Source organism: Thrips palmi, unplaced genomic scaffold (genome assembly GCF_012932325.1).
Source record: "Thrips palmi isolate BJ-2018 unplaced genomic scaffold, TpBJ-2018v1 HiC_scaffold_4, whole genome shotgun sequence".
In the NCBI taxonomy this organism is placed as follows: domain Eukaryota; kingdom Metazoa; phylum Arthropoda; class Insecta; order Thysanoptera; family Thripidae; genus Thrips; species Thrips palmi.
In genome coordinates this window covers 1334113-1343451 of record NW_023144631.1, presented here as the reverse complement: position 1 = coordinate 1343451, position 9339 = coordinate 1334113, and the positions used below count along the sequence as shown (strand labels likewise).

Here is a 9339-nt window from a genome sequence, read left to right as displayed (position 1 = left end):
ACTGAGCAAAGTTTACTAGCACCCCGTTGTGAAAGAAAACTCATCAAAGAAGCCAGCTGTATTCTAGGAAAGCAAATTAGAGCCCTGTGCCGTACTTTCATACGTACACACCAGTATGCATTTTGGCATAACTCGTAAAATATCATGTTGATGGAAGAAACATTGTTGGCGACAATGAAGGGCACTAAATTCAAAATGAATGGCTCGGATCAGCTTCTCGACTATCCTCGGGTAGAGGCCTAAATACTTCAAGTATATAGGCCTCTATCCTCGGGTAGGTGTCAAAAGACAGGCAAAATCAAACTCAATCAAGAAATCTGCAAAGCAAGACTTTATTTAGCCTAAGTTCCACACAACAAATTGCAAGGTAAAAAAAGTAGAAACATCCAATAAAATGCCCCAACAAAAAGTGGAATGAAGTTTTGTACTAATCAGTCACATTTCAAAAGACAGGCCTGCTGCCTAAACATTTTACACAATCACAGAACAGATTAAAATTTACGATTTGCTAATTGCCGCTTCCACTGAGCTCCGCAGGGACTTGATAACTTGAGATGGGTCTGCAGCTCCTGTCACAGCAGTCCCCGACACAATCATGTTTGCACCAGCCTGCAACAAAACCAAAGTATTAGTGAGAACACTTACAAGTAAAAATCAATAACACACATACAAATGCAAGGCAAAAATACCTGCGCACAAGTGTCAATAGTTGATGGCCCAACACCACCATCAACCTCTATATCGAGAGATGGATAGTGTTCACGCAGCCACCTCACTTTCGTCATCATGTCAGACATGAACTTTTGCCCACCAAACCCTGGTTCAACGGTCATCACTAGCACCATATCAGCCATGTCCACGTACTCGGAAACCACTTCGACACCAGTGCCCGGTTTCAATGCAAGGCCAACCTTTAGTATTAAAAACCAAAAACGGGTTAAAACATTTACAAACAACAATGGGTCATCACTGACAAGATGACAGACAAACGCTGACCTTCATGCCAGCTTCTCGCACTTTGCGACAAACGCTAGGGACATCAGCAACAGGTTCGATGTGAAAGGTGTATTGATCAACACTCGCATCAGCCATTGGTTCGATCCACTGCAACAAGAGATAACACAATTATAAGATAATAAACAAGTTCCTTTACTCAATGCTATTTACATGAACATTACCTGCTCTGGTTTAGACACCATCATATGCGTTTCAAAGAAGGCTTTGGGAATTTTTTTACGTAAACACTTTACAACAGGGTGTCCAAACGTAAGGTTAGGAACAAAATGACCATCCATAACATCCAGGTGCAAGTAGTCTGCTCCACTGTCAAGCAGCTTTAAAGATGCATCAGACAGGTCAGAGAGATCTGCGTTCAAAATTGAAGGTCCGATTTTGCACTTGACAGACATCGTGGCGGATGAAATGCAACACAGAATCGCTACAGTTTTCCTCCAGTCCTCAGCTGTTTCGCTGTCGAGATTCAAATTCAATGTGAAGGTGAAGCAAATGACACTCAATCACCGCGACCATGTGAATGAAGAGTGAAGAGCGATGGATGTGAAGAACCGGACGGACCTTTGAACCCCACCCCCGCCCCCCGCTCCTCCGCCACACACAACCCCCTGGATACTCTCCTTTTTCAAGTTTTGTTTCTTAGCAAAAGAGACAATCTAAAGAAGCATTTGTCTTGTTGTACTTTCCAATTCTTTCCAAACGTTTGTCTTCATTGCGGCCATTCGCCACTTGTTTGACATGTGATGACATAAATACTTTTGGTGAGAAGAATCCAGGGTGCAGTGACCGGATCGAACCGGACTCCGGAACCCCGAAAAGTGAGAAGAGTCAAGCTAGTTCACCGTTTTTCCCTAGTTCGCGTCGTGTATCTCGGTTTTCGCCGTTTTCTCGAGTGTTGGAATGTGAGTGTGGAAAGGCACAAATGATTTAGCTACTTTCCCAAATCTGGTGTTCTAGTTTTACCAGTATTGTTTCGCCACCAATGACCTGGTTCCAGTCTAGGCTGAAGCCTGTTTGGTGAAAACAGATTTGTTCCCAATTTTTGTTATTGTACCATCCGAAAATTGTGCTCTTTGCGCTATCTTGTTTTTGTTTTCGTAATAACTCTGAAATTTTCGGTTTACCATTTGTCTTATTTTAATTTATGTCTTCTAACTGCTTAACCGTCCATAACCTTCTATAAAAGTGTTAAATCTCTGCTTCATTTAATATTTACTACTTTTCTTTGATTGTTGGCTCGCATTTCTATTATTTAAGCTAGTTTCGTTACGTTAAAATGCAACTGAATTGTGTGGTTTCTTCTCAAATGTGCTCTGTTCATGGTATACCACATCAGCTGTTCAATTCAGCAAGTACTTTAAATTTTATGGTTAACTTCTGTTACTTCGGCATGTGTCAATATGAAAAACAATGTGAAGCTAGTTCTAGTTGGTCAAGAAAAAAATCTTGTTTGCCTTTTTATCAGAAAAAAATGTATCATGCAGCTAAGGAAAACTTGAATTTGAATGGATGTGAGATAGGTTGAATGTGAATGTACTCTTACTGCCTGTGATAAATTTAGCTTGTGATGTCAGTCCACATCTACTTTGCTTGTTACCACCGCACAAAGAGAAGAGTAAGTACTCTTACCCTTTAAATTGTGGGATGGAAATTTATTAGTTCCCAAATTAATACTTTGTGTTTGTTGGTTACAGATGAAATTCCGAGTGCCTAAGAAGTAAAGGATAGCATCTCCTCACAATTCAAGAGTGTATATTTATGAATTGTCCAAGCTTGAGTGTAAATTCAGTGAAACATAAGAATCCCTGTTGTTCATATTGTATCCCTTTTAGTTTTTTTACAAAATCTTTGAGTGAAAGTGTCTAGAAGAATATGTGTTGGAGCTCATCTACATTGGATACCATGAGGAAGACATGTGCTACTTCCTTCGTGCTGTTCAGTGCCGGCCGCAATTGTGATGGACTCTCGATCTTGTTGTGCCAAAGTCCGATTGTTTGGCTCAGCGTGAAATGTCGTGGTGACCAAAGCTGACCCTTCGGAAGGACTCTCGTGATACGAGGTCAGCTGCGTGCCGCTGAATCCGTTTGAAAGTCTGCCAATCGCGGGCTGGCAGGCTTTCTTCTGATGTGTCTCTTTCTCGTTGTTGACCATCCGGCTATACTGAGGGTACCGCTTGGCTCTTTTACCGACCGTCGCTGAGCCTGTTCGCTAATCCCTCAACAATCGGTCAGATCCGTTATGTATCCGCTTGAACCGCATACTGTATGTCGTCACTTCTCGGGAAGTGAACCGTTTCGGAGGCCTACTTTTCGTTCGCTAAGTGGGTATCGCTTATCCAAATGCCAACCGGTGGCATCGGTTTCAGTTTAGTCAAGTGATGGTGCTGAGGTATGGATGTCTTATTATTTGTCCCTATTCTTATCTCCCACTTCATTCAGAGATTTCATTTAATTCATTTAATACATTTTATTTCAAAGTTCAGTCCAATTTAAAAGAAAAAAAATCATCTTTGGAAAATAGAACTAGATAGAGATAAAACTTCCTTTTACTTAAATTCAATTCTCTTTGGGACTAAATATATCTGGAGGTTCCCTTTTTCTTTTTTTAACTTTGTAACATTAATAATCATTAACTTTACATTCAGTCACAATATAATCTCAATTTCAGTAGGTCTTCTTAATTCAGCACCCCTCAATTTTAATCTAATGTGTTCCAAAGCACTGTAAATTTCCCGCTTTGTCAAGGATCATTCAAATCACATCATCTAACTTAGATATAGAAAAATGTGAAATTAAATTTGTTATGTTCATTCTCATCGCTCAAAATAGTTAATAATTTAGGAACAAATATGTCGGTCAAAGCTTTTCTTTACTTTATTTTTTTTTAATCTTTTTTCTTAAATGTGGCCTGCATTGTGCATTTGTCCTTGGAGTCACTGTGTTTTCAGGACTTGAAACTCACGGAGTTTTGTGACGACTTGATACTTCACATCTCTAATTATTGTGCCCTCTTCTTTTTCCAGCACACTTCCAATGGCGATGATGAAGTAGAGATGTCAAGATACGATAGGTCTCCACGTTCGCGGTCAAGTCAGAGCCGCTTGCGAATGGATTCCTACTCGAGCAGCAGCAACGGCCGCTCCGGACTGCGCGGCAAATGTAAGTCTCCGTTAGTGCCTGGAGGACCTGGAGGGCCCAAGTGCCTCACCCTTCACACAGGTGGCTCACTGTCTGATTCTCTTCTGCAGCTCCGAAGCGGAATGAACTGAACAACGTCATGCGGAAGGCACGCCAGGACAACTCGAAGCCCAGTATTTACTGGAACAAGAAATTGTTGGAGGCTGAAGAGAAGGACCCAAACAGGTACAGTCGAAATCAACCTATGGCGATGGCCCCTTGGCCTCCACCGCTCTCGTCATGAACTCTTGGCCATGTCCCCTTGTTCCAGATGGCGACACAGTGGCTACAAGGAGCTGTACGCCGACGGCTCGCCCAGCAACCGGCGCTCCCGGTCGCGGTCCCGCTCGCGCTCCCACGTGCGGCCGCGCTCCAAGTCGCGCTCGCGGTCCAACAAGTCGCGCTCCATCAGCCCCCGCGGCGGCCTTGGCGGCCTTCGACGCGCACCCCTGGGCCGCGATCGCATTCGGTCCCCGCCACTGCCGGCGCGGCCCTCGCCCCCGCCCAGGCAGCGCTCCAGGGACAGGGAGCGCGAGCGCGAGAGGGAGCGGGAGAGGGACAGGGAGCGTGACAGGCTCCGCGAGAGGGAGAGAGAGCGGGAGCGTGCCCGCGAACCTATCAGGAAGGACCAGGGCCGCCGGTCCCGGCCACGACGGCCGCAGACGCCAGAGCCGCCCCCGCCGAAGGTGAGCCGCGTCCCTCGTACAAACATCCCCAAGCGAGACTGGACTCTACTTGTTGTTCCCTGCCCGCAGCCGTCTGCGTCTCGTCGCCCGGAGCCCATGGACGTCCGGCGGAAGGGCCGCGCCTCGCCGCTACGGGCGCCGTCCGCGTCCGGTAGCTCGCGGTCCGTCAGCAGCTGCTCCGACTCGGTGTGCTCCGTGTGCCTGCCCAAGAGCAAGGGCGCCAAGAAGGCCACCACGCCGCCACCGCAAGGGTAGGTCCAAGTTACCCCCGCTGAGGCCCAAGCTGCCCTTAGTTGACATTGAATGACTGATTTGGGTTTCCGTCTCGCAGTCGCCGCCACACGCCGCCGACTCGGCGCACGCCGCCTCCACGACGGCTGCCCGCGGCCAGCCCGCCCACCATCCCGCGGCGCCCCGTGGTGAGCCCGCCGCCCAGCGACCCCCGCGGGCCGCCGCCGTCGCCACCCCCGGCCGCGAGGCGCGCCGCCAAGGCCAAACGCAGGGCGGAGAGGGAGAAGGCGAAGCTCAAGGTGAGGACGACACCAAGTCGAGGACGGTGGGCAGTGCCCCGCCCCGCGCGGCCACGGTTTACTCAAACTGCTCGTCTGTTCCAGGGGATGAGCAAACGCCGGCGTGCCGCTGCCGGCCTCGCCATGGTGAAGCTGGAGGGCGTGCCGCGCCACCACTCGCCGCCGATGCCGGGCTCGGACTCGGACTCGTGCTCCACGTCCTCGCGGTCCTCGATGGGGGCGCCCCGGCTCACGCTGTCGGAGCGCTTCGGCAAGATGGCGCAGTGGAGCGAGAACCGGCGCGACCTGGACGGCGTGCGCAACATGCGCATCACCAGGGAGTCGGAGGGCACGGACTTCAAGGTGGTGATCGACGAGGACGACGACGGCGCGCCCTACCGCCCCCTCAGCCCCATGCCCGTGTCGGACCGGCGCGTCGGCCTGGGCTTCTTCCCCGAGGCGCTGCACGCTGCCCCCGTGGGCCTGGAGGCCTGGGACGACGTGCGCGTGCGCTTCCAGTACTACAAGGACCGCGGCTACCTGCGCGACCTCACGCTGGACGACTACATGAAGTGGGAGGAGTGGTGGTACAAGTACCAGGAGTGGCTGGAGGCTGAGCGCTACTACGAGCAGTGGCACGCCATGCGCGGCCACCTCCGCGGTGGTAGACGTGGCAAAAGACATCGAATATAGGGACACGCCGCTTCCCGCCATAGTAAGTCCAGCAAGTCGGCTTCGGCGTCCGCGTCGACCGACTTGGCCCCGGAGGCCGTCGTCGTGAAGGACGCCGCCGCCTCCGAGGCCACCACCCTGTAAAGGGTGGCGCTGGCAGGGCGGGGAGCAGGGCGGCCTGGCCCGAGTAGCACGAGGTGCTAGGACCGCGAGCGAGCAGTGGCGGCCCCAGTGTCCCCCTGTCTTGGACTCTGGCTCGACTTTCGCCAACTCGGCGAGGTCTAGGGCACCGGTTCGTAGAGGTTAGCTACTCCCTAAGGGCAGTGTCCGTCCTTCCGTTGTCATAAGTACCTCAAATTTTATCCCTTTTGGATTTTTTTTTTGTTTTGTTTCATTTTGTTGTCTTGTGGATTACCTCCATATACCTGGCTGATGGCTGAGTACGTTAATGATAGTTTTTGTATGATCTTCCTTATGTCAGGCACTAATGGGTGCCAGTATGTTTGTTGAGTTGCGATCGGCAAGTCACCCTTGGGTCACTAGGGGAAATGTTTGAACTTGAGAGATCTTAAGTGAATTGAATTATTTTTGCAGGCATAGACTAAACCGTGTTGCTACTTGTGCTTGTTATTTGACTGGGATTCAATTCTCTCGTTTCAGACTTATTTCAGTGGAACAAGGTTCTTTATACAAACCTTATTTTTCTTATATGTGCAGTGGTAGAAATATGTTGACGGAGTTGATGTTTGTATATCAATTTAAATGAGTCTCGGTCGAGGGTTGTGAAAACACCTTCATTGCAGAATCTTTCTGACTATCTCACCATGTTACATAATGTGAGCTATTCTCAGTATTTTTTAAGTCATGTTTGTTTCATAGATGTATTCTGAAGTTACATTTAACGAATTGTGATGCTCTGCATGCAAAATTCAGTCCAATTAACTTGCTTGTTATCTTTGGGTGTCAAATTAACATTGTTTAGTAGAACTATAGTTGTGGTAATACAGATGATTCAGATTTCTATGATTTCATGTGCATGTTGCTAATTAATATGAGCGTATGCTTGCTTGTCTGTGTAGTTCTGTTATGAAATATTGTATCCAAAGTTGTTTAAGCTGTGTCCCTAATTTACCCACTACCTCAGAATTTGACTCTCTTTATCAAAGTTTCTTTCAATATCTATGTTTCACCTTTCTTTTTACCCCTGAAGTTCATTGATCTTGAAGACATGCTTTATCATGGCAGTAAATGTTTTGTCAGTGATTTTTACCCATGTGTTTCTTGACAACTACGTTTTAACACACATTTCCTTCTTCATTCTTTTAGTCATTGACTGATTTTTAGTGTACTGTTTTTAAATATCATTTTAACGATTCTATTCACTAGGTGTATTTTAAACAATAAGAAAATAGTTTCTGTTGTTTTTTTTTCTTGGTGTTCATCACTAGCTGTTCGTTTTCGTTCAAAGTGGTAGAATTTCGTTTTGACAACAGTTTTGCTTTGGGCATTGATATTGATACCAACAGGTCCTTGGTTTGCCATATCAAGCAGCCTTCTAGGTAATGTAGAAGTGTAGCCCATCTTAAGACAACTTAATTCAATACAACGTCTTCTTTATCTTAAATAATTTATTTTAATTAACCGAGCTTTACGTGCTCATTTTGTTAAAGTTCGCGGGTATGAAGTCAGCTGAGGAAAGCTGAGCTGGTATTTGATTTTGTGACTTGTGATAGCTTTGTCTACTCTTTTTCGTATTCCTCTTTGTTCTACTGTCCTCTTGATACAATTCTTATTTGTTGTGCTGATGACTATGCTTGTAGAATGAACAGCCGAGTTTGGCCTTCCAAATGACATAGGCAAAAACATTATACGGCAATCTATTATCAATTAATTTTCTTTGTGTTATGTGACCAGTCATGTACAGATGTCTAATGTTTTTGATGTTATCCTGTTACAATGTTAATGCATTTATTTGGGATAGAATATATGCATTAGTTTAGGTAAATTGCAGGGTATGTCAATTAATTAAATTTGCAACTTCTTTGTTTCATTCTTAGCTTCATCCTGCTTTTCACTGAAGCTTGTGTTAACCAGTCTAAGAGCAGTAGAACATAGGATTTCCCATTATGGCAGTGAACGTGACTGACATAGACTGATTGGGCAGCAAGCGCCAAGGCGCAAATTAGATTTTTGGTTTTCCAGTATATCACGAAAAGTACGGGTAAAATCAACACAAAGAAGTAACAGCTGTTATTCTTTTTCTTTTACCTGTGGCATTAAGCTGCTATAATTTATTTTATTTTCTTGATATTTTTTTATTTATGCCTTTTTATTATTAGAACTTGCTGTCTTTTTTTCTTTTTTTTGAAATGTGAAGATGTTTATTTTTTAATGTTGTTTGTGGATTGTTTCGCAAATCATTACATTGTGTTGGTTTGACTCAGTACTTTTTGTGTTTTGTCATGTCCTGCAGGGCATGGTTGAATAGAGATTATAATGAAAGATTGTGGAACATACAGATTCTTTCTTGTACTGAAATATAAGGGTTCAAAAAAATAAAAGTATCCTTCTGCATTCTTTACTTATGCATCCCACCATTGATAAGACCAAAGATTGTCCCTCGGATTTTCCCGTTTTGGAAATAAGTCGCCTTTGTGAGCTGACGAGCCAGCGACTCCGCCGCCTCTGGCTAATTCTATTAGCCAGCCGGCCTCCATGTGCGTGCTGGACCTGCGGCGTGGCCCTGGCGCCCTGGCCCTGGCCTCTGGACCGCGGTCGCGGCGCGGACCTTCAAAGAGAGAGTAGTGGGCTCACAGGGTGCACATGTTGCGATAATGTCGGAACACAGTAGCACGCGGCAGGGTTAGCGATGAAATAGTGTTTCCTCAACCCGACCAATTTTTCAAACAACATTTCAATCGAAAGATTGACGTCAGCCTCGTCATCCATGTCGTGTTCCGGCCGCCTTGTGTTCATGCACCAGGTAGCGAGTGTCGGAGGCCCGTGAGCCAAGGAGCCCGAGATGTCATGAGGCGAGGCATTGATGTGGTTGCATGCCATGCCGCGGGTGGGCCGCGGGCCACGGTGGGAGGTCGCGCCTCGCGCGGTCCCCGCTCTGGCCTTGGCCTCAAGGTGCCCTCCGCCCCCGCGTACCGCGTACTGGTAGTGGGTCCCTGGATGAAAAGGAGGCCGGGGAGGAGGGGAGGAGGTCATTCGGCCCTGGTGTACCCGAGTGCCGTCGTCTGCAAGGGCCCCGTCGAGGCGCGCGGCGCGCCCCGCCCT

General features: G+C 47.2%; 2 protein-coding genes across 2 annotated transcripts; one reads left to right on the top strand and one right to left on the bottom strand.

Moving 5' to 3' along the window:
• Positions 1–313: 313 nt before the first annotated feature.
• LOC117649868 (ribulose-phosphate 3-epimerase) lies at positions 314–1409 on the bottom strand. Its single transcript, XM_034393045.1, has 4 exons — positions 1179–1409; positions 997–1104; positions 690–911; positions 314–609 (listed from the first exon to the last, which is right to left on the bottom strand). The coding sequence occupies exons 1-4, from the start codon at positions 1407–1409 to the stop codon at positions 499–501; spliced, it is 672 nt and encodes a 223-aa protein (XP_034248936.1). The 3' UTR covers positions 314–498.
• A 359-nt stretch (positions 1410–1768) lies between these two features.
• Positions 1769–8631, top strand: LOC117649867 (serine/arginine repetitive matrix protein 1-like). Its single transcript, XM_034393044.1, has 7 exons — positions 1769–1916; positions 4037–4172; positions 4262–4376; positions 4462–4876; positions 4946–5127; positions 5208–5406; positions 5491–8631. Exons 2-7 carry the CDS (start codon positions 4067–4069, stop codon positions 6076–6078), a joined length of 1605 nt encoding a protein of 534 aa, XP_034248935.1. The 5' UTR covers positions 1769–1916; positions 4037–4066; the 3' UTR covers positions 6079–8631.
• The last annotated feature ends 708 nt before the right edge of the window (positions 8632–9339 follow it).

What these genes read in the sequence shown, in the direction of transcription:
- LOC117649867 (XM_034393044.1), top strand. Translation starts at nt 4,067, where the DNA reads ATGTCAAGATACGATAGGTCTCCACGTTCGCGGTCAAGTCAGAGCCGC. An exon ending in CAGAGCCGCCCCCGCCGAAG is followed by an intron (nt 4,877 to 4,945) that starts GTGAGCCGCGTC and finishes CCCTGCCCGCAG; the next exon opens with CCGTCTGCGTCTCGTCGCCC. An exon ending in GGGAGAAGGCGAAGCTCAAG is followed by an intron (nt 5,407 to 5,490) that starts GTGAGGACGACA and finishes CGTCTGTTCCAG; the next exon opens with GGGATGAGCAAACGCCGGCG.
- LOC117649868 (XM_034393045.1), bottom strand. Translation starts at nt 1,409, where the DNA reads ATGTCTGTCAAGTGCAAAATCGGACCTTCAATTTTGAACGCAGATCTC. An exon ending in TGGTGTCTAAACCAGAGCAG is followed by an intron (nt 1,105 to 1,178) that starts GTAATGTTCATG and finishes CTCTTGTTGCAG; the next exon opens with TGGATCGAACCAATGGCTGA. An exon ending in TGCGAGAAGCTGGCATGAAG is followed by an intron (nt 912 to 996) that starts GTCAGCGTTTGT and finishes TTAATACTAAAG; the next exon opens with GTTGGCCTTGCATTGAAACC.